The 24,632-nt window shown below is 35.7% G+C and overlaps 1 protein-coding gene and 1 non-coding gene across 7 annotated transcripts in view; both read left to right on the top strand.

Moving 5' to 3' along the window:
* Positions 1-24,632, top strand: part of TFDP2 (transcription factor Dp-2) — a 177,390-nt gene that overhangs the window by 52,461 nt on the left and 100,297 nt on the right. For 3 of the 6 annotated variants that reach the window (XM_045037496.1, XM_045037493.1, XM_045037499.1), the window contains exons 2-3: positions 4,529-4,602; positions 6,806-6,872. Coding sequence is in view for 2 of the 6 variants with exons in the window: in XM_003992044.5 (XP_003992093.2) it covers positions 6,806-6,872 (67 nt within the window). In the remaining 4 variants the exon portion in view is untranslated. The remainder of the gene's footprint in view (positions 1-4,528; positions 4,603-6,805; positions 6,873-24,632) is intronic. The other 3 variants (XM_003992044.5, XM_045037495.1, XM_045037497.1) reach the window with 1 other exon arrangement.
* On the top strand, positions 12,698-12,770 carry TRNAN-GUU. Its single transcript has one exon. It is a non-coding gene; the product is annotated as a tRNA-Asn (tRNA).

Genomic DNA, 24,632 nt, shown 5'->3' on the forward strand with positions numbered 1-24,632 from the left:
CCAGGAACTGAAGCAGTGTTTAGTTTCCATTTATTAACTCTGCTTGTCTGTGTGCATCTGCTTCATACTCTCTCCCTCTCTCTCTGCAAATCATGCTCCTTAGTTTTCCAGGCAGCATCTCAATATATGTGTTACAGAGCCAGCCTGTTCAGAGAGAGAGAGGTGTGAAGGAAAGGAAGGAGGCAGCTTGACAGATCCTGTCTGCCCACGTGAGCTCCAATTCCAAACTCCTTGGGGTGGACCTCTGACACTGCTCAAGTGTGATGTCTACTAGTGGTTTAGTTAATCGTGACCAGGAAGAGCCAGCATTCTATTGTGTGGAAAGGTCTTTTCTAAGCCAGACAGTTCCAAATACTGCCTGTTATACATCTAAAGAATAACATTAAAAAAAAAAAAAAAAAACAACCACCTTAATTATTTATCTCTATTTTCCTATTATTAACTTTGCTTTTGACATGCTATAAGTAGCTGTAAGCAGATATAGATTTTGTTTCATTATCATTTAATTAATTTCATTAGGATAAATTATCAGGAGTAGTAGGCTTTAATCTAAGACTGTTACATATTTGTTAAAGTGCTGTTGGGGGGGAAAGAAGAAACAAAGTTTTAGTCTCTGTATAGGGAATTTTCTTATAGGATATTATCCTGATTTTTTTTTTCTCCTTTAGAAAAAGGGGAGGTAAAAGTTACCCTGAACCACAAGATGGTTAACATTCAAATAGCAAGCATATTTTGGCTTAAAATGTGCCTTGAATCATATATCATCTTCTTAGTCATATGTACAATTCACTATATTAAAAGTTGTTTCCCTAAAGTAGCATAAAACATTTGAACCGGTGATGATTATACTCCCATTATTTTGTTTGTATATTTGGAAGAAATCAAACAGTGAGCAATATATTTCTCTTTCTGCTATGGCATCCTACCTAGGGGGAGAGGGATAAGTGATGAGCTGATGGTCTTTTGATACCTTTGAGTTAGGGACATGGAGAAGTCAAACCTCAGATCACAGGCTAATGTATGTGGGAAAGAATTAGAATAGACTGTCTGAAAATAGCCAATCAAGTTTACTACCTATTCTGCAATAGATACAAACATTTTTGTGGCTTTTCATATGTTTTGTCAAGATACTTACTGAAAGGATTATACTAGTTCACAGTGCCACAAACAATTCATTCTCCTTCTTCCCCCACCCACCAAATATATGTACCTGATCCTGTTCTAGGCTCCTGCCTTCTTTGGGCTTATAGTGTAGTGAGAGAAGACAGTGAATACATATATACTGTCAGGTGATGATAAATGTCACGAATAAAAATAAAATAGGGTAAGAAGAAAGAGGGTGATGGTAGCAAGGGAGAGCTCTTTCAACTCAGGTGTTCAGAGAGTTCTCTTTAAGGGCATGACATTCAGACAATGCTCTTGAGTCTCAATCCAAGAAGAAGCCAATCATATGAATATATGGAAAAAGATCATTCCAGGTAGAGGCAGGAAAAGGTGTGGTTGTTTAAGAAACAGCAAGGTGACCAGTTTTATAAGTGGAACAGACTAAGCAAGGGATAGTGGTAGGGGATGAAGTCAGAAGGGAAGCAGGAGCTGGATCATGTGGACCCTCAAGGACTGGGGCGTTGGGGGTGTATTTGAAATGTCAGTAAGGAGCCATTAGAGATTTGGTGGATAATTGCATGACCTGACTTACCATCTTAGAAAGTTTGTCCTGACTGCTGAGTCAATAGATTGAAGAGGGGCATAGTAGAAGCAGGAGACTCATTTGGCACTTAACTCAGTAGTTCAGACACACACGCAGGTCTTAGAGAGGCATTAGTAAACACATACTCAAATATTTACATCCTTATTTTCTGTTTCTCATGTTACATTTCTCTTACGAGAGCAGGTTTTTTGTGAAGAGTTGTTTTTGCCTTATCCATGCCATAGTAGGTCTCATGTTTACAAATGATAGCAACCCTATTCAAAATAGCTTAAGGCAAAAAATGGAATGTGTTGATTCACATAACTGAAAAGTTTGGAGTAGTGTGGCTTCAAACATATCTGGATTCAGGGGATCACATGATGGTGTCAGGGATCTAGTCTCCCTTTTTCCATCTCTTGGCTCTATATGGTAGCAGAATACCCTATACTGGCCTTATAATTCTTATATCAGAAGAAGAGAGGGAACTTTTCTTTTTTAGCATGTATATTTCAGATTCCATGGAGGAGCTTTGGTTGACCCTGCTTGGCCCACATGTTCAGTTAGACAAGTGGAGAAAGAAGTGGGCCAGGTCTGGGTCATGGGTCCACTTTTGTTGAAATAGCACAATTGAAGCTCAAGGATTAACAGCCATACTGGAACTACGTGGATTGTGGGATGGGTCATTTTGCAAAAAGTAAGTTCTGTAAAGCTGGCAATATATTCACTGTTTCCGAGATAAAATTGTTGTCAAATGGTATCTGGTAGCCACTGATACGCTTCATGACCACAAATGCAGGTGTGTTCTCACTTAAGCTCCCTCAATATACAATCAAGAATGTGGAAGGTAATTTGATGTGTATTTTGAGCCTTGTCAAATAATCTTTAAAAAATATGTAAGCCTTGGGGTGCCTGGGTGGCTCAGTTGGTTAAGCGTCCGACTTTGGCTCAGGTCATGATCTCATGCTTCATGGGTTTGAGCCCCGCATTGAGCTATGTGTTGATGGCTCACAGCCTAGAATCTGCTTCAGATTCAATCTCTCTCTCTCTCTCTCTCTCTCTCTCTCTCTCTCTCTCTGTGCACCTCCCTGACTCATCCTCTCTCTCTCAAAAATAAATAAAAAACATTTTAAAAAATGTAAGCCATGATACTCATTATAGAAAAATTAGAAAATACAGATAAGGAAATGGCATAGAGATTAGCAGCAGAATTTTGCCTAGGAAGGCATCTGGTATATATACAAGTGTGTGTGTATGTAAAAAATATATGTATATATTTCTAATAAAAATGTCATGCTGTTTTGTAACCTACTGTTTAGCTTAATCTCTGTGATGAATGTCTTTTCTTATCTTAATATCTCTGCGACATCATTTTAAATGACTGTTTTATGTTATCTACTAAATAGGCATTATACTTTCTTAATATTGGCCATTAAGTTATTTCTATTTTTATGTATTTTTAAAAATTTTTTTAATGTTTATTTACTTTTGAGAGACAGAAAGTGAGCAGGGAGGGGCAGAGGGAGAGAAAGACACAGAATCTGAAGAGGCTCCAGGCTCTGAGCTGTCAGCACAGAGCCTGACTCGGGGCTCAAACTCACAAGCCTTGAGATCATGACCTGAGCCAAAGTCAGACGCTTAACCGACTGAGCCACCCAGGCGCCCCTCTATTTTTATATTTTTTAAGTTTATTTATATTTCTAGAGGGAGAGTGAAGGAGAGTGGAGGAGGGGAAGAGAGAGGGGGACAGACAAACTGAAGCGGGCTCTGCACTGAAAGAAGAGAGCCTGATGTGGGGCTCAAACTCACAAACTGTGAGATCATGACCTAAGCTGAAGTCGGGTGCTTAACTGACTGAACCACTGAGGCACCCCAAGTTATTTCCATTTTTTTTTAACTTTCTTTCTTTCTTTCTTTCTTTCTTTCTTTCTTTCTTTCTTTCTTTCTTTCTTTCTTTCTTTCTTTCTTTCTTTCTGCTTACTCATTGGATTGTTCTCATAAGGCAAAGTCTTAATGAAATTACTGGCCGAAAGGGTGTGTGCTTTTGGGGGCTTTTGTTTCATATTGTTAAATTGCATTTCAGAAAGGTTGCACCAATTTATATATTCATCAGTGGTATATGAGAGTGCCATTCCCCTTTCTTTTTTTTTTTTTAAATGTTTATTTTTGAGAGAAAGAAAAAGAGCACGTGCATGCGAGCAGGGGAGGGAGCAGAGAGAAGGGGACAGAGGATCTGAAGCAGGCTCTGTGCTGTCAGCAGTGAGCTCTAGGCTCCAACTCATGAACTGTGAGATCATGACCTGAGTAGCTCAACTGACTGGGCCACTCAGGCGCCCCCTCCCCCCCCCACCATTATTTTCTTTTTAATCTTTGTCAGTATAATCAGCAAAAAATGGTATGTAATTTATTCATTTCCCTCATTACTAGCTAGGTCAGACTGGTATGCTGTATGTTCATTCATTCATTGGTCACTTGCATCTCCTATGAATTGACTGTCAGTGTTGAAAAGTTAAAAGCCATTACCATTACCATTTGAATAACAATCCACACTTGAGCATTGCTTTCATTAATAATCATATTCACATAATTATTTAATTTGATCTAAGGAGCTCTCTGAGTTTGTTGCGCACGTTTTGTCAGCTCCATTTTGCAGTGATTGTTCCAAGATCACCTTGCTTGTAAATGTCAGAGCTGAACTTGGAATACAAATCATCTCACTCCGAATCTTGTTGTCTTTCAGTTTTGTCAATCTAAATATGTTATTGTCAATGAAATTATAATGTTGTTAGTGGGAAATATGGTTTTATTCTTAAAAACTAGGCTTGGATGTTTTTTATTCTACAGACATTTAGTGACTGTTTACAGTGTGCAGCACAGTGTTTGAATAACCCAGAAGACTTTTCTCAGGACCTTGTTAGGTAAAAAATTTTACATAAAATGAGTTCACCTTTTTCTTTTGCTCTGTGAACCATTATTATTATATCCTTTTTAAGTAGAAGAAGGAAAAAGGCTGTTTTTAAATGCCTTCCCTAGCCAACTTTTTCTATTCTCAAATAATCCTTTTCTTTGTCTTTAAACTATAAAGTGTTTATGAAAGCAGAAATTATTGCATTTTTGAAATTTTAATTAAATTAATTTTAGTGTTTATTTAAAGTCTAGATACAAACACTTCTCCATCTACTAGACCCAAATCAGCATATAGTATTGACCCACAACTGACCTTTGTCTTTTTAGTGTGTAATTTGTTGGTTATTAAGATGCAAATGTACTTCTGTTTAAAAGTTTCCAAATTGATTCACTGCTTCACTCTGCAGAAGTTGGCCATTAAGAGCAGGTGTTTAAGCATAACAGTAACTCAGTAACTGTGAACTCTCTCCACTGTGAATATGTGGTTTCAGTTGAGGTTTTTGCCGTTATCTTTGTTTAGTAACAAAAAGGTATAAACTAATGCTTTTGAAATAATTGTAACACATGTATTAAATGATCACATTGTATTAACGTTGGAATATTAAAGTCTGTCTTTGCCTTCTTTGCTTTCTTTTTACAGTACAACACCAATGAAAGCTTTGTCTTTCTCTTTTTATAGCAAAAAATTTTGTTATAAAAGGGCGGCATGTTAGTGATGCCACAGTAAACTCTTGGCATTTACAAGTAAACGCTTGCCATTAATATTTGTGAACAACTCTGGAGATCCATGTAGTGGTAATTTGTTGCAAATTTTGTTGCAAAGGGTTTACTTCTAATAGCATACTTATAAGAAGCTAGATAGAATTGAGTATCTGCACCATTATATACATAGGATTAAGAAGCTGCATTTTAGATGTCTTCTGCTCAGCTGCTGTCATAAAAATTTGGTATTCAATGAGAGAAATAGGTTTGCATCAGAATTACTTTTCCATGATGTGAATGATATGTAGAAATATTTCTGGTAACGTATCTCTTGACAAAAAGAAACAGCTATTAGTAGTGCATTTCAATTATTAAATAATGAAATAATTAGCTCTTACATTGTGAAATTGTGAAGTATCAAATGAGTTCTCATGAAGAATATATAATGCTAATACAGTGTGTAGTTTAAAAACAACACAAGTGCAGAGACATAAAGTTATAAACCTTTGTGTGCTTTAAAATCTTTTCAGTGTGGTAGTACTTTGAAAGGATGTTTGAGGTACCAAGTTAGCATTTGGCAGATTACAAATCTACAAGGATTAAAACAATAGCATAATAGTAATAGTAGAACAACTTATTAGAATCTTGCTTTATGTCAAGTTTTCAAAAATGTAGAGTCTTTTCATTCCTGGCTCTATAATAAATTTTTTAAACTCTGTTTAATGATACTACTGTGTTTAGCTCTATGATTCCAAGAAGTCCAGTGGCCATCACATTAAATGAAATAAATTGCCTCAAGGTGAATTTATAGTTACACTTGTTATAGATAGCCCCCAGGTATCATATTAATAGTAATGAAGGTTAACATGAATTGAGCACTTTGTGCCTTACACTGGGCTAGATGCTTTATATGAATTATCTTAATCTTTCTAATAACCTAAACTGATAAGCACTTCTAGCACCAGTTCAGAAGACTGAGGTATAGAGAGCTTATGTGATTTGAACATGACCATGTGTCTTACTGAACCAGAATATGAGCCCAAGCAGTTTTATTTGAGACCAGTAGATCTCACCTCTGTGGTATAGTATTAATGGTCTTTTTCTGATCCGTTACATATCACAATGTTGAAAAACGCATAATAGGCAGTGATTATGAACAGTAAAAATTAAGGGCAACATGAAAATGGAATTTTGGTAAATCTGTTGGCAGCTTCATGGCTGCCACAACTTGCTTTCAAAAAAACCATCAGTAAAATCTGTAGGTCTCAGTTCTGCTCACAAGTAACATTATTTCATTGATTTTTATCTTAATCTGTACAATTCCTGCTTTTCCCGTTGCAAGCAACATTTTCTTTTAATTTCTACTCCTATTGTTGATATAATTAATTCATTTTTATGTGGCTGTGTTTATTATTTTACATGGGATCTTCAGTGGAAGGTATAAAAAAACTTATTAAATGATCACATAATACTTAAGATTCTATTTTTAATTTTTAAAACTATTTTATTCAGGTTGGTTTGCCTTCCACAAATGCAGAACTAAGAGGATTTATAGATCAGAATCTCAGTCCAACAAAAGGTAAGGACAGTTGAATAGAAATTTTCTGCATTGAGCCAGTTTGATTGTATTTGTTTTATAAAATATGCAGCTATGAGTATTACTTTATGTATAATGATTGTTATATAATATCACTGGGTTGTGTTATAATATACCAAATAACTTATATCGTATGAAAGTCAGTTCTGAGAGGTGGGGAGAGAGTGAGGTTGAGTGTGTGTGATATTTGTGTTACTTTTCTCCATCTCTTTCCTAAGAGGTCTCTAAGACCACCCTTGATAAATGATCCTCTTGCTGTTGAAACTAACTGTTCAAGCTACTTTTTTTCTTGATTTTCTTGTTTGATAGTCCTACATCCTAGTAGTTTAACTTGTAAGGAAGTACAGTAGAATGAATGAATATACATAACATTTCTGTATCTAATATATGGTTTACTGGAGGAATGCTTATATCAGAAATCTGACCCACCAGTACAGGAATTTATGCAGGACACTGTCTGTACTTTCAGTATGTATCTTTCATCAGTATCTTTTAGTATGTAGAGATAATATACTGAAATATTTATGGTTGAAATGATACGATGTTTGGAATTGCTTCACAATAATCCACTGGGGGAAGAAGAGTAAAGTGAGTGGAATTATAGATAAACTGTCTATGAGTTGATTAAGTATTTTAAGCTGGGTGGATAGCTGTAAGGGGTTTCATTATTCCTTTCTCTCTTCCTTTGTATATGTTTGAAATTTTTCATTATAAAGGTAGGAACAAAATAGATGTCATTATATACACATAGCTATGAGAGAAACATCAGCTTCCTCAAAGGGTTTATGTCCAAGGTAGGCTATATGCTCTGGAGAGAAGAGTAGAGAAGTCTGTATTTCAGTATAAAAAAAATCTAGCTTAATAATGAGAATGTCTGTGAGAATTTAATTATGTGTATGAAACAGTGAAAGAGACACCACAAGCCTTAATGCTTTTCATTTTTCCCCAATTTTGTCATTGTAGTAAAATACGCAGAACATCAAATTTACAACTTTAACCATTTTTAAGTGGTATTAAGTACATTCATGTTGTGTGGCCATCACCACCATCCATATCCATAACTCTTTTCACCTTGTGAAATTCAAATTCTATACTCTTTAAACAATAACCCCCCACTTTCCTTTTCCCTGTTGTCTCTGGCAACCACTGTTCTTTCTGTCTCTATGATTTTGACTACTCTAGGTACCACATGTAAGTGGAATCCTAATAGTAATTGTCATTTTGTGACTGGCTTATTTCAGTTAACATAATGTCCTCAAGGTTCATCTATATTGTAGTATATGTCAAAATTTCCTTCCTTTTTAAGGCTGAATACTATTCCATTGTGTATGTATACCACTTTTGCTTATCATTCATCCATCACTGGACACCTGGGTTGCTTCAGTGTTTTAGCTGCTGTGGATAATGCTTTTATGAATAAGGGACTACAAATATCTCTTTGGGACCCTTCTTTCAATTCTTTTGGGTATATACCTAGAAGTGGAATTTCTGGGTCATATGGTAATTCTATTTTTAATTTTTTGGAGGAATTACCATTCTGATTTCCACAGTAGCTGTACCATTTTACATCCCTACCAACAGTGCACAAAGGTTCCAGTTTCTCCACATCCTTGTCAACATTTATTTGTTTTTTGTTTTGTTATAGCCATCCTGGTAGATAGGAAGTGATATCTCACTGTAATTTTGATTTGCATTTCTTTAGTAACTAGTCGTGTTGAGCATCTTTTTATGTGCTTATTGGCCATTTATATATCTTCTTTGAAAGGTCTACTCCAGTTTTTGGAGTTGTGTTTTAGGGATTCTTTATGTATGCTGGATATTGATCCCTGACGAGATAAATGATTTGCAGATATTTTCTTCTGTTCAGTAGGTTGTCTTTTCGCTTTCTTGATCATCTCTTTGGATGTGCAAAAGTTCTTTATTTAGTGGAAGTCTGGTTCATCTGTTTTTTTGTTGTTGTTGTTGTCTGTGCTTTTCTTGTCACATCCATCACATGGTTGCCAAATCCAGTGTCATGAAGATTTTCCTCAGTGCTTCCTTCTGAGAATTTTATAGTCTTGGTTCTTTAGTTTAGGTCTTTGATCCATTTTGAGTTAATTTTTATATAAGGTAAGGATCAAATTGGCATATGGATAGCCAGTTTTTCCATTACTGTTTATAATAGAGGTCAGGGTCTTAGCACCCTTGTCAAAAATAAGTTGGCCATATATGTGAAGGTTTATTTCTGGGCTTTTTATTATTTTCCCTTAGTATATATGTCTGTCCATATGTCAGTACCATAATGGGGTTTTTTAAATTAATTAATTTATTTTTGAGAGAGAGAGAGCAGGGGGGAGTGGCAGAGAGAGAGGGAGACAGAATCCCAAGCAAGCTCTGTGCTGTCAACACAGAGCCCAGTGTGGGGCTCAAACTCACAGAATGGTGAGATCATGACCTGAGCCAAAACCAAGAGTCAGACACTTAACTGACTGAGCCACCCAGGTACCCCCAGTACCATTATGTTTTAAATTATTGTAGTTTTGTAATAAGTTTCAAAGTTGAGAAGTGTGAGCCCTTTAACTTTATTATTTTTAAAGATTATTCTGCTATTTAGGATTCCTTGTAATTCCACATGAATTTGAGGATCAGCTTTTCCATTTCTGTAAAAAAAAAAAAAAAAAAAAAAGGCTGTTAGAATTTTGATCGAGATTGCATTGAATCTGTAAATCGCTTTAGTTTTATTGACACCTTAACAATGTGAAGTCCTCCTATTCATCAAAATATTTCATATATTCAGGGCCTGTTTGATTGTATCATTTCTTTTTGAAGTAAGAAATATGTTCTGGAAATAGATAATGGTGGTGATGGTTATACAACTTTGTGAACATACTGGAAACCACTGAATTGTACTTTAAAAGGTAAATTTTTGGTATGTGAATTATACCTTTATTTAAAAAAAAAAAAACCACCAACCACTTTCTTTAACTTGATGTCTGTTTCCAGCTCTGATTTGTTCTTCCCCTCATTGTCAAACTTCTGGAAAAAGCTATACACTTATAATCCCATTCTCAGCTTTAATTTACTCCTCTGCCCAATGTAATCTGGCTTTGACTCCAATAATCCACTGAAACTGCTCTTGATCTTTGTTTTTTTTCTTTGTTGTTTATCAGCATTTCATGCAGTTAATTTCCCCTCTTGTTTTTTAAATAATATTTTACTTTTAGAATAGTTTTAGATATGCAGAGAAATTATGGAGAGAGTTCAAGAGAGTTCTCATAAACCCCTTAGTCAGTTTCTCCTACTGCTAACATCATATGTTGGTTTAGTACAGTTTTTTCAATTAATGAGCCAAAATCAACATATGTTAATTAACAGAAGTCCAACTTCTTCAGATTTCCTAAATTTTTAGCTAATGTTCTCTTTCTGTTCCAGGAGAGCATCCAGGATACCACATTACATTTCATGACCATCATCCTTAGCCTCCTTTTGGCTATGACAGTATCTCAGACTTTCTGTGGTTTTTTTTTTTTTTGTTGTTGTTGTTTTTTAACATTTATTTATTTTTGGGACAGAGAGAGACAGAGCATGAACGGGGGAGGGGCAGAGAGAGAGGGAGACACAGAATCGGAAACAGGCTCCAGGCTCTGAGCCATCAGCCCAGAGCCCGACACGGGGCTCGAACTCACGGACCGCGAGATCGTGACCTGGCTGAAGTCGGACGCTTAACCGACTGTGCCACCCAGGCGCCCCTGACTTTCTGTGTTTTTAATGACAGTTTTGAGGAGTGTTCAGGTATTTTGTAGAATGTCCCTCCATTGGCATTTTTCTGATGTGTTTCTCATGATTAGATTGGACTTATGAGTTTTTGAGAAGAACCACAGAGATAAAGTGCCATTCTCATCACAGCATATCAAAGGTCCATACTATCAACATGACTTATCATTGTCGATGTGAACTTTGATCACTTGGCTGAGGTAATGTTTGTCCTGCTTCTGTACTATAAAGTGACTTTTTAACCTCTCCCCCTTTCCATACTGTAGTCTTTGGAAGGAAGTCATTATGTGGAACCCATATTTGAGAAGTGGAGAGGTTGCTCTACTTCTGGGAGGGGGAGTATCTACATAATTTATTTGGAATTCTTTTGCACCCTAGATTTGTCTCTTCTCTCTTGTTTCTTCACTTATTTATTTAATGCTTGATTTATATTATTTAGTTTGTACCTGATATTTCGTTTATACTCTGGGTTATAGTCCAATACTTACTTAATTTTCTGCTTGAGTTGATACAGCTGTGGCCACAGTTGGTAGATTTCTGAGTTCCTTTGGCATATGTCCCTTGTTGTGGGTGTGGTTTTGTGTTTGTTTTTGTTTTGAGCACTTATTTCTTTAGCACTCCAAGATGTTCCAGGCTCATTTCTTGCCTACTTCTCAGATCAGCCATTTTCCCAAAGATTCCTGATTCCTTTTAATGGAGAATGTTATTAGAAACCAAGATCTCGGTGCTGGATGAACTCATTGCTACTGGGATGGTGTCTTTCTTTTTGAATCATTGGTTTTTATGTGTCTGTGATACCACACTTTTTAAGACTTTCATAAGAAAGCAGTATAGTGTAGCAGTTAAGAACAAGGGCTCTAGAGGACTCAGTGTGATCTGATCTTGGTTGTACTTCTTACACCCAACCAAGTGTGTAAACCTGAGCAAGTTGATCTCCCTAAACCAAAGTATCCACATCTATAATGAATCAGGTAGCAATAAGTTGCTTAGAGAGTGTCTAAGGATTAAATGAGGTAGTGCACATAAATCACTTAGTACAACCAACACCTAGGACATAGTAAGCATTCATTAAGTGCTTGCTCCTTTTCCTCATATTAATATTTTCATCTTCCTTTTTATCTGCTCTCTTTCAGTCTACTCTGCTAGCTCTCTCTCTGTCTCCTAAATGTTAATGTTCCAGGGGCAACTTGGGTGGCTCAGTCAGTTAAGTGTCCAACTTTGGCTCAAGTCATGATCTCGTGGTTCATGGGTTCGAGCCCTGCGTCGGGCTGTGTGCTGACAGCTCAGAGCCTGGAGCCTGCTTCGGATTCTGTGTCTCCCTCTCTCTCTGCCCCTCCCCTGCTTGTGCTCTGTTTCTCTCTCTCTTAAAAATAAATAAAAACATTAACAAATTTTTTAAACGTTAGTTTTCCATGGGGTTTTGTCTTAGTTTTTTTTTCTCATTTTGTAAATTCTCCACAGGCAATTTCATCTATTCATCATTGCTGTAGTTATCATTTACTTTGTATATGGACTGTTGTCAAATCTATGTCTCTGACCCAAATTTGTCTTGAGATTTTGTATAGCCAGTTGCTTATTGGATGCCTTCACTGAGTAACTTAAAGCATCTCAGGCTCAAACTCCAGAATTAAAGTAATTATTTCACCCTCTCAAAACCTGCTTTCCCCTTTTCCTTATCTTACTGAATAGTAGTACCATCCACCCTGTGCCTAAAGCAGAAATTGAGGTCTCATATTTGATTCCTTTTCTTTTTCTCTGCTTCCAGTCAAATCATTTATAAGGCTTGTTGGTTCTGCGTCCTCAGTCTCTCAGTCCTCCCCAACCGTTTTCTCTATCTTTGTTGCTAATATCTTAGTTCAGACTACGATAAATCGTTTCCTGGATTACTGCGACTGTTGTATTTACTTCCAGATTTCTTTCTTTCTGTTTCATTACTGTAGTATAGCTCTCAAACACAAACCTCAACAGTCTTTCCATGTTAAAAAAATTAGTTTAGTAGTTCCTTATTGCCTTCAAGATAAAGTCTAAACTCTGATTTGAAAGATCCTTGGGGCGCCTGGCTGGCTCAGTTGGTAGAGCATGTGACTGTTGATCTCAGGGTTGTGAGTTTGAGCCCCATGTTGGGTGTAGAGATTACTTAAAAATAAAATCTTAAAAAAATAAATCAAATAAAAAATCCTTCATGTTAGAGTTCTTGCTTTTATCCAGAGCCTTATCTCAGATACCTCTTCTTCTGCCACTTTGAACTATGTTCTCTCTTTCACTTTCTGTCTCTGTCTGTCTCCGTCCATCTGTACACACCTCTCTGTGCCTGGAACTCTGTGATCCCTGACATGGTCTTCTACTCCACTCCTGACACATATTACACCTGGCTAATTTCAGTTCATTATTCACATCTAAGTTTACGTCTTATTTCCACTTGGCCCATAAGCCTCTAATACTCTCTCCTTATCCCTTTTGTAGTATTTATCACACTGTACTTTAATGACACATTTTCTTATTTGTCCCCCTCCCTGGACTCTGTAAGTCAAAGACTTTTTCTTAATTCATCATTGTATCTCTAGGACAGGTATTTCAAAGTATCTATCCCACAGTATCTGTCTCAAACTAGGAACATCGTTGAAAGAATGTTATGTCCTTACCTTCTGTCTGTAATTTCTTTGACCACTGGGCAAATTCCTATTTACTCTTTAAAATCTAGCTGACCACGAATTCCTTTGTAGCTCCTTGTTACTACAGCTCCTTTCTGTTAGTTAACCTTTGGACCCTGTACATACTTTATTATTGTCCTTATCACATTATATTGTATTTCTTTATAGATTGTCCTTTTCTTTTGCTAAACTCTGAGCTCCTTGAGAGCAGGGTCCTTTTTCCTATTTTTGTCTTCAGAATTTCGCTTGGTGTCTAGCACAGTTATATTCAGTAAATACTAAATTGTAAGAGTTTGTTTTGCCATGTTTCCAGACTTGTAATAAAAATGTTTATTTATCTAAACGTTGAGAAGTAAACGTAGAAGGAACTTACCTTAAAACTTTTTGAACAAAGTGTTAAGGAATTTAGAGTGAGGAAGGTTTCTGAACTTTTTGTCTTAGAACACATACCTAAGAGTTGGAGCTTAAAAATTACTAATTAATTAAAATAAGAACAAACTTGAAGATAATTATATTCAGTCATAACCAGGCGAGTAGTAGAGGATTTAAAAGCAATAGAGTATTTTTATGTCCTGGTTATGAATCATGTAATTGTGCATTATTGAGGAAAACGAAAGGTAAAAATCCTGTGACATACAACTTCACTTTGTGTGGTGTTGAAAGTCCATCAGTATCTTTGGTGAAGACCAAGGATCTCTCAGTTATCTGGGAGGTGCATGCTGTCGGGTGGTCTGTACGTTTGGATATTTCTGCATGTGGAAAGAGGCCATACTTACCTGCAAGCTATACACAGTCCTCTGGGAAGCTGCCTGATCAGCAGCTGCTAGGAGGGTTGCACTTGTGGGATGAATTGCTCATGTCTTTGCAGGCAAGTGAGGTCTGCCATATATTCCCCGCTTGTTCCTTTATAACCTCAGCAGAGCAATTCCACTTTGCCAGCTCCTTCATTGCTTGCACATCAAATTTAAAATATGCATATCTTATACTGACTGCCAGTTCTCCACTATCCAAGAGATTGCAATACCCTATGGCTATTAAAAGTTCAGCCTATTAAAATGAATTCAGCAACTTGAAAGAGGGAATCACTGAATAATCAAACAGATTCCTCCTGTGGAAACAGAGCTAATGGAAAAGATGAGAGAAAGCTGTGATAGAAAAGGGAATGAAACTGTATCCTCTCAAGAGGATACAGTTGCAACATAGAAAAAGTTGTTTTGGAACTAAAAATATATTCAGAATTCTTAAATCTAAGAAAGATTGAAAATAAGAAATGGCCAAAGATGTATAATGAGCAAAACAATATTGATATCAAATAAAATACACTAAAAGCCTCAAGGCATTAAAGGGAAGAAAGGAATATTGTATAGTGAAACAAGGGAAAAAACCCAACCAACAACCAAATTTTTAGAAAATGGGCAAGCCTTATGAATAAGGGGTACCTGGGTGGCTCAGTTGGTTAAGCATCCAACTTCAGCTCAGGTCATCATCTCGTGGTCCATGGTCTGTGAGTTCGAGCCCCACGTCTGGCTCTGTGCTCACAGCTCAGAGCCTGGAGCCTGCTTTGGATTCTGTGTCTCCCTCTATTTGCCTCTCCCCCTCTCACGCTCTGTCTCTTTCTCAAAATAATAAACATTAAAAAGAAAGTTATGAATAAACAGTTACAGAAAAAGAAATATTAATGGTTCTTACACAGATAAAAAGGTACTGTACCTCATTCATAAAACATGTAATTTGAAAGTACACTGAATACCACTTTCCACTCTATAAGATTGGTGAGTATTAAGTTTGATAAAAAACTATTGTGAAGAGTATAGGTAACATGTTCTCTTACACTGCTGGTAGGAGCATAAATTAGTACAGCCTTTATGGGATGCAATTTCACAGTACTGTAATTGATTTATCTTTACATTTCCTATAACCCATCAATCCCGGTTTTAAGAATTGATTCTACTGATGTGCTAGCAAATAGGGAAAGTGAAGCTTAATGTTTGCAGTATTACATGTAATAGCAAAATACTGGAAACTCTTAAGTTCATTGGTAAGATTTGATTAAATAGTGTTCAATATGTACAAAGGAATACTTATGCAGACATAAATTTGGGAATGAGAATGCTATGTACAAGTATGGAATGGGGGCGCCTGGGTGGCTCCATCAGTTAAGCATCCTACTCGGTCTCAGCTCAGGTATTGATCTATGGTTGTGAGTTCCAGCACCACATTGGGCTGGGTGTGAATCCTACTTAAAAAAAAATTTTTTTTAATATAGAATGATGTACAAAGACACATTATTAAGTGCAGAACAGTGTACTATATATATAACCATTTGTTTAAATAGAAGTGTAATACAAACACATAGTGTTTCTTGTAAGAAAACACAAAGACTTGACATTCATTATCTGGTGGTAGAGAAACAGTGTCTTTCACAAAGAAGTTTTTAATTTTAATAAAGTCCAACCTGGCAGTTTTTTCTTTCATGGATCATGCTTTTTGGTTGTATCTAAAAAGTCATTGCCACAAGCACCTGGCTGGCTCATTCAGTACAGCATGTGATTCTTGATATTGTGGTCATGATTTCAAGCCCCACATTGGGTGCAGAGACTTCTTAAAAAAAAAAAAAAAAGTCATTACTAAATTCAAAAGCACTTTCCTAGTCTCCTGGGGCTTTAAAAAAAATTTTTTTTAATGTTTATTTTTGAGAAAGAGACAGAGCACGAGTAGGGGAGGGACAAAGAGAGAGAGGGAGACACAGAATCTGAAGCAGGCTCCAGGCTCCGAGCTATCAGCACAGAGCCCGATGCAGGGCTTGAACTCACGAACCTCAAGATCATGACCTGAGCCAAAGTCGGACGCTCAACCAACTAAGCCACCCAGGTGCCCCTGTTTTTCTTCTAGGAATTTTGCTGTTTACATTTAGGTCAGTGATCCGTTTTGAGTTTTATTTTGTTAGAGGTGTAAGATTTATTTCTAATTTTTTTTTTTTTTGCATGTAGATGTCTAGTGTTTCCAGCTTCATTTGTTGAAAAGACTCCTTTCTCCACTGAATCTCCTTCGACCTTTGTCAAAGATGAGTTGAATATATTTATGGGGTTCTATTTCTAGGCTCTTTTTTCTATTCTATTGATCTATTTTCCTGGTCTCTTGCTGATACCGAATTGTCTTCATTACTGTGGATTGATAGTAGCCTTAAAGTTGAATAATGGCACTGTTAGCTATTCTGAGTCTTTTGCCTTTTCACATAAATTTTAGAATTAGTTTGTTGATATCCACAAAATAACTTACTGGGATTTTGACTGAGTTTGTATTGAATCTGTACATCAAATTGGGAATAACTGACATCTTAACAATATTGATTCTTCCTATCCATGATGGAACATCTCTCCCTTTTGGGGGTGTTGAATTGTATAAGTTCTTTATATATTTTGGATACTAACCTGTTATCAGGTATGTCACTTGCAATTATCTTCTCCCATTCCATAGTTTGCCTTTTGTTGATTGTTTCCTTTGCTGTACAGAAGCTTTTTATTTTGATGAAGTCCTAGTAGTTTATTTTTGCTAGTGCTTCCCTTGCCTCAGGAGACATATCTAGAAAGAAGTTGATACAGCCAATGTCAAAGAAGTTATTGCCTGTGCTCTCTTCTAGGATTTTTATGGTTTCAGGTCTCCCATTAGGTCTTTAATCCATTCTGGGTTTATTTTTGTGTATGCTGTAAGAAAGTGGTCCAGTTTCATTATTTTGTATGTTGTTGTCCAATTTTCCCAACACCATTTGTTGAAGAGACATCCTTTTTCCCATTGGATATTCTTTCCTGCTTTGTCAAAGATTAATTGGCCATATAATTGTGGGTTCATTTCTGGGTTTTCTATTCTGTTCCATTGATCTGTGTGTCTGTTTTTGTGACAGTATCATATTATTTTGATTACTGCAGCTTTGTAATATAACTTGAAGTCTGGATAAATTCCCTAGAATTTTCTACATATACTGTCATGTCATCTGTGATTAAAGACAATTTTACTTTTCCTTTCCAATTTGTATTTCTTTTTCTTTCTTGATATCACTGATTAGGACTTCCAGTTCAAAGCTGAATAGAAATGGTGAGAGCAGAAATCCTTGCTGTGTTCCTGATCTTAGGAGGAAAGAAAGCATCTAGTCTGTGTTATTAGGTATGATGTTAGCTGTAGAGCTTTCCCATAGCTGCCTTCCATCTGGTTGAGTAAGTTTCCTTCTATTCTTAGTTTTCTGAGTGTTTTGATCATGAATGGTTGTTGGATTTTGTTGTTTTTTTCTGTACTAAGTTATTACAATGATTATATGGGGGGGTATCTGTAGCCCATGAATATGGTGAATTACATTTATTGATGTTTACATGTCACAAAAACTTTGAATTCCCTGGACAAATACCACTTAGTTATGAGAGAATCTTTTAAATTCTCCATTTGGAGAGTATTATTGCTTAGAACCTGTTCTGTGCTATTTTTAATCCTTTCCAGTCAAGAGATGATTGTAGGATCCCTGAGTAGCAACAGGGAACCAGCTAGGGTCAGAGTACATATATCTGTAGTGAAACTAATTGTTTCAGGTTTTGTAACATTTTTGAACAGATCTTCATAGCCTGGGAACAGGAATAAAGGAATCTGTGGGCAAAGAAGTAGGAACAGAAGGAATTCACAGTTTCACAAAAAGTGTTGCTGGAATGGCTCCCTATAGGGACCTTAATAGTGCATTTCTGCCAAGAAAGGAATGTGAGCACTTTATTTCTTGATAAGAAAAAATTTAAAAGGAGTTAGAAAGGTGAAAAAGGTAGGGAATTGGTGTTAAAGATTATTTCACTGTTCAAATTCTTAAAAGTAAATTAGCTTACATATTTTAGATTTGTATGTTTAATGTAAAAGGCTACTAACGTTTGCCCATAGGCTCTTTCTCGGAGTTTACTTAATGATTTAAGTCCTGAAATATCTAGTAAGATTTTATTTTATTTTATTTTATTTTATTTTATTTTATTTTATTTTATTTTATTTTATATTACTCTAAACAGTAGGTATAAGCAACATTTGGTTGCTATTTCTATAAAGATTCTTTGGCAGGGTTCTAAATCTAAGGTCATGTTAGGGTGAGTTTGGCCTCTCTTACTGTGCAAGACTTAGTAAGAGATTGTGTTTTAATAAACACAGTGAATGGTTCTGGCTTTGCCTTTTGAATCTGGGTTTGGTTTCAGGATATTTAAAAATATCTTAATGATCTGAAAATAGACAACTATCCCATTCTACAAATAGTTTTATTGACCTGCTCATTCCAGTAGCTTGCTTTTCCTGAAGAACCTGTATCATCTGATCTTTTTTCTCTCTTGTATTTTTCCTATATTTGTCTACAAGAAAGCTTCATTTAAATAATAGTGTTAGGTTGCCGTATTAAGTAATTAAACACTAGAATTAAATAAGAATTACCTTTTGGAAATAAAATAAAAGTGTTCCTGATTTAAAACAAAAAAAAAAATTAAAGTGTTTTAAAATGGGCTGTGGTTACCACATCTTTTATCTTCCTGTTAACTGCTTTCACAATGTATATTGTGGTTAGGTAGAATTACATAACTTTGCTTTGTGTTTTGATTGCATGTTGTAGATTTATAAATAGGTTTGATAATGCAGTATGTTATACGTGAGTCACAATCAAATGAATAAAAATAACTTTATTCTCTATTCTGGTAGTTCATATAAATTGCTTTGTTATAAAGAGTATGATATGATGATGCCTATTTTTTTTATAGTTCTTGAAATCATTGTTTCTTATGAAAAGGTGATAAACTATATTCTTCTTTTGGGAGGAAAGGATATCTGCAAGCTTGTTTCTATATTATTTTAATATTCACTTCCAGTGAATTACGTTATAACTCAGTTGGCAGAGTAGTGTTGAAATTAAAAGGTCTTTCTTTATGTGATTTATTATTTACTTAGTATTTTTATTTAAAAAAAATTTTTTTTTCAACGTTTATTTATTTTTGGGACAGAGAGAGACAGAGCATGAACAGGGGAGGGGCAGAGAGAGAGGGAGACACAGAATCGGAAACAGGCTCCAGGCTCTGAGCCATCAGCCCAGAGCCTGACGCGGGGCTCGAACTCACGGACCGCGAGATCGTGACCTGGCTGAAGTTGGACGCTTAACCGACTGCGCCACCCAGGCGCCCCTTACTTAGTATTTTTAAAATGGAGTTGATGTGATTGTTCTGTTTACTATTCCCATATGGCCTATTGTATTTTCATGGAAGAAAACCTTTTCTATAAAGGCTTTAACTTGAGCTAGCCATCTTGCTTACTATTGGTAACAGCTGTTTTGGTTAGTTCAAACCCACAACACTAAGGGAAGATCATTTTGATTGCCAGTTTGAATTTAGTTCTGAAACTCGCATCTTAAATGTTTTTATTTTTGAATTTGTCTTGTTTGTGACCAGCATAAATGTGCATGAGTTGCCAAATCCAAAGGCAAAATATCAAGAAACATGCTTTAACGGTATTGAACAACTTTGTTGCCAACACAGTGTTTTTAAAATTACATCTAGCAATTTGCCTAATCTGACGTTTAACCTGGTTTCTCCTCCTCTTCTTTATAAATTATATAGTAAATAAAAATGTTCTTTTTTTAAAGTTATATCTGTTTTGGCTTTTAATAGCATAGATTTATTATTTACTGTTTTTGTGCTTTATATATGGAATCATATGGTATTCTTTTGTGACTAGCTTCTCTTGCTCAACATTATGTTTTTGAGATTCATCCATTTTGTATGTAGTTGTAGTTAATGCTTTCTCATTGCTATATAATATTCCATAGTGTGAATAAACCGTAATTTATTTATTTATTCTAATGTCAATAGGCATTTAGGGAGTTTTCAGTTTTTGGATATTACAGTTAATGAGCTTATGAACATTCTAATCTCTGTCCTTTGATGAACACGTGCATGAATTTCTCTAGGGCATATACCTAGGATTGGAATTGTTTGGTTAGAATATACGTCTTCAGCTTTAGTAGGTATTTCCAGATGACTTTTTCCAAAGTGATACTACCAATTTACCCTGTTAGGTCGCAATATATGAAGATTCCCAATTGCTCATATTTTTGTTAATCTTAGTATTTTTCATCTTTTTCCTTATACTCATTCTGGTGGGTGCGTAGTGGTAATGCACTGTGCACATTTCCCTGACGATTAATGAGGTGAAGAATCTTTCCCATAGTTTGGCTATAAATTATGATAAAACATTGTTGTAGTGTACAGTTCTGTACCAGATATATTTCGTTTCATTCCAGGGAGATGAATTTCAAGAATTATATTACAAGCGTTACGTGCATTTAAAGGATACTATAATGAGTCAAGGCCATGGACATGGATTTTTAAAATAGCACACATTTAATACTGGAAGTAAGACTGAAGTAATAATATAATGACCTGTAATATGACATCTACTGAAATTTGGCTTGAATCTGTCAAGTGTATATTTATAATTGAATTTTATTTCATTGTGACTTCAGTTATAAAATTGAAGATATGTTCTCATATGAAAACCTTTCAGCAGAATGAGTTTTAAGGTTTTTTGGCAAAAACAAATGAGTAGATTGATAGACTTTGTTGGCTGTTGTAATCAGGAACATTGCTAGACTCAAATAAAATATTTATAAAGCATTACACAGGTTCTTATATCACTTTTAGAGCTTTGATAACTTTGAAATGTTCTTAACATCTTGGTTTTCTTTTCATTTTATCAACCAATACCTTCTTCCTAACTCTACATGTATAATTATCAGAATTGATTCCTTTCTTCTGTTGTCAGAATCTTTAGAACAAGGTGGAAAGCACAAAACAATTCTAAACTTCTCCACCAAAACAACTATGTGTGTGTGTATGTATAATTTTACTTAATATATTTAGCTAATTTTAATATATTTAAAATACATAAAAATTTTAGCGTATTTAGTATATTTAAAATAATTTGATATACATGTAATTTTATTAGCCTTGTTGGTATTTTAAGATTAAATTATAATGGTAGGCTCTTGAGATAAAGTAGGACTTGTATCTAAAACAATACCTGACTCACAGGAGCTTAATATCTGTTTATTGAGTAGATGAAACAGTGACGAAATTCTTTGAAGTTCTTCTCTTTTCACATTTTGTTGGTGTTTCCACTTGTTGTCTCCTCCCCTCCAATTTTGGCTCTCTAGTTTACAAAGGAGTATTTGAGGTGAGTAAGAGAAAGTTGTTGTTAATGAAGTTTTTCAAAGTGGCACTTTCTCTCAAGATAATCAGTGAAATAAGAAATTCTACATTATATAGTAATTATTTATGAATGAAGAGAACTAGAAAAAAATGATGTTTTATGAAGAGGAAAATTAAAGAAGTTCCAAATATGTGGAAAGAAAGCTGGAGGCAGAGAGAGTAGGAACAATGAAACCGTGTCTAAGTAGCATCTGTTATCCTAGATGATATTAATGAATTTTGTGTCACAAAAAAAGTGAGGTTTTTTTCTCAACTTTTTTCTACTCTGGATCACAAAATATTGTATAGTGTATTGTTTAGTTAGAAAAGACAGCTAATCCTCGAGAAATTGTTGATGGTTTTGCTGGCTAATTTTTAAAGCTTTCCTTGGTTTTTGGTTCCAGATCTTTAGACCTCACTATGAACCAACAATTGTTAAGAAACATTGGATACAAGTCATTGGAAAATCTTAACCATACGTGTTAGCATAGCCATAGAGAAAATGCATGGGTCTTAGGCCTGAAACTTCAGGGCTTTGTTTAATATGTGTATCAATTTTATATATTTAATCAAAGCAAATATATAAAATTGCTACCTAATTCTGGAGAAAAATAACTGAATAACTATTGCTTTACAGTATCAGCTACTCGAATTCAAAGATACTCTAGATTTTATTTGCTTTGATTGCTGTGTTCTCTCTTTTCATATCTAAGATTAGTATACCAAGGTAAATTTTAAATGAATTGGGTATTTTTAAAATAGAATACCGAAAAATGTTAACTGACATAAAATTTCTAGAAAACAGGTTAGATAAGGCTTTACGTAGATTGGTGAATTAACTATCCTGGAGATGTAAGTCCATTAAGACAATGTCCTTGTCTCAGTTTCTATGAATATTGAATTGGGGATCTTGTAAAACAATTGTGACTGTTTTGCAGGCCATAAAGAAAAAAGTGACATCTGATATATCTGGAACACAGACCTTAAAGGATTCTAACATACTAGGCTCGTTGGTATTGAACTGGCCTGGGGAAAAATATGTCATAATAGCATGAACTCTGAGATAATTTGGATAGAAAACTTTATTATAAAGCCAAGGGCTGAGTCTGGGGGCTGTGGTCAAAGAAAACTTCTGGCATCTGCCTATAGTCATATTAGGTTCTACACTTATTACCCACTCCCTTTCAACTCATCCTGTGTTAGGGGGAAAAAAAGAGAAATGATTTTCTCTGAAATTTTTCTGTTTATATTAGATAGTTGGAATGAAATCACTTAAACTTGATCTGTTGGAATAGAATAATTTATGGAATTTATAACACTCAAATTGTTTCATCAAAGTACTCTTAGAAATTCTGGATTAGTTAATTAACCACAGCTCCCAGCTCTTCAGTTGTACATTATCCTTAAGTTTCAGAAATTCCCTCCTGGATGGGAGAGTCAACACAACGTACCCAGGAACGAACTATTTTCCTGGTTGTGAGAGCAGTATTAATTCTTAGCACACACGAAATCAAGCTGAGAACCACAGCTAATCCAAGACCTGGATTTTTCTTTGCTCTATTACTTTACTCTGTTATTTTGCTTTTCCTTCTGTTTTTACACAGTTCTCTCAGGTGACTGAGCTGCACTCAGAGAAATATTTCTGTTTTGTTCTTTTAGAAAGATTTTCTTTTGTTTTGAAAGGACATGCTCTCCTTCATAAGCTTTTATGATGTTGTAGCGACCATGGAAATACACCATTCAGATCTCCTGATGGGAGGTGTAATTGAGTGACAGTCACAGCTGTGGCCCTTCTGGATCCACCACCTCATTCTTGCTGAGGCCACCCACACTAATTGTGGCTGTTTTCAGCAATGAATGAGCATGATGGGGTCCTAGTGTAGGCCCATTATTTTGGGATGCAGAACTCCTCTCGTGGGCACAGCATTACTTACTTACTGCCACATAACAAGATATCCTAAAACTTGACAGTTTAAAACACCAAACATTTCATATCTCACACAGTTTCTGAGGGTCAGTATGGCTTAATGAGGTGATTCTTCCTCAGGGTCTCTCATGTATTGTAATCAAGCTGTTGACCAGGGCTTTAGTCGTCTGAGGGCTGGGCTACATCTGGAAGACCTACTTCTAAGATGGCTTACTACGTGGATCTTGGTAAGAGCCCTCAGTTCCTCACTGGCTGTTGGCAGGAGGTTTCAGATCCTTGCCACATGACCAACAACTGATAAACATTTTCAGCGTCCAAATTCATTCGAGATAAGTAACAATTCAGTTTTCATCTTAAATATCATTTCCTATGAGATACTTTTCTAAATACCATCCCTACCTAGGGTTGCCAGATGTAGCAAATAAAAATACAGGACAGTATTTGGGACATACTTCTACTGAAAAAGTATTCATTGTTTATTTGAAATTCAAATTTAACTGAATGTCCTGCAACCCTACTAAATTTCTGTGTTTAGTTGTCTTGTTTCTGCCCCTTTGGCACCCTGTGCTATCCTGTTTCTGCATTACTGCACTATATTTAAATTTTCCATTTAGTTGTCAGTATCTTCCCACTAGGGTAAAACTTCCCTATGGGTAAGAACTGTGTCTTGTTGATTTTATTCACTGTTGTATCCCCAGTGCCAAGCACTGGCTTGACGACGTTTATAGGTACTCAATAAATATCTGTGGGCCATTCAAAGAATGAAATCACTTGGTCTTGTAATTGCATGTACTTCTCTCCTCCTCCATTTTTTCTCCTTCATTATCATTATCAGGATGAAGGTCAGAGAATGCTAATACAGAGAAACGCCATGATTTAGAAACATGCTGTACCACTTTATATCTAAGTTTTAGTTTCCCCTTCTGATAGCTGGAGGTAATACCTGTTTCCTGCCTGCCTTAAGATAATATCTGCCTCCTATCTACCTTGGAAAAAAAGCAAAGATTATTATGCCTGCTATTTTCTAGGAATTGTGCTAGCTTCAATAGTTGGAAGCTGGACTTTTTATATAATGGTAATAGGTTTTAAGTAATGGTAAGGACATGGAATCAAACGCTGAGTTTGAATCTTAGCCTTGCCACATACTAATGGTGACTGCTTAGATTACTAA

Source organism: Felis catus, chromosome C2 (assembly GCF_018350175.1).
Source record: "Felis catus isolate Fca126 chromosome C2, F.catus_Fca126_mat1.0, whole genome shotgun sequence".
Classification (NCBI taxonomy): domain Eukaryota; kingdom Metazoa; phylum Chordata; class Mammalia; order Carnivora; family Felidae; genus Felis; species Felis catus.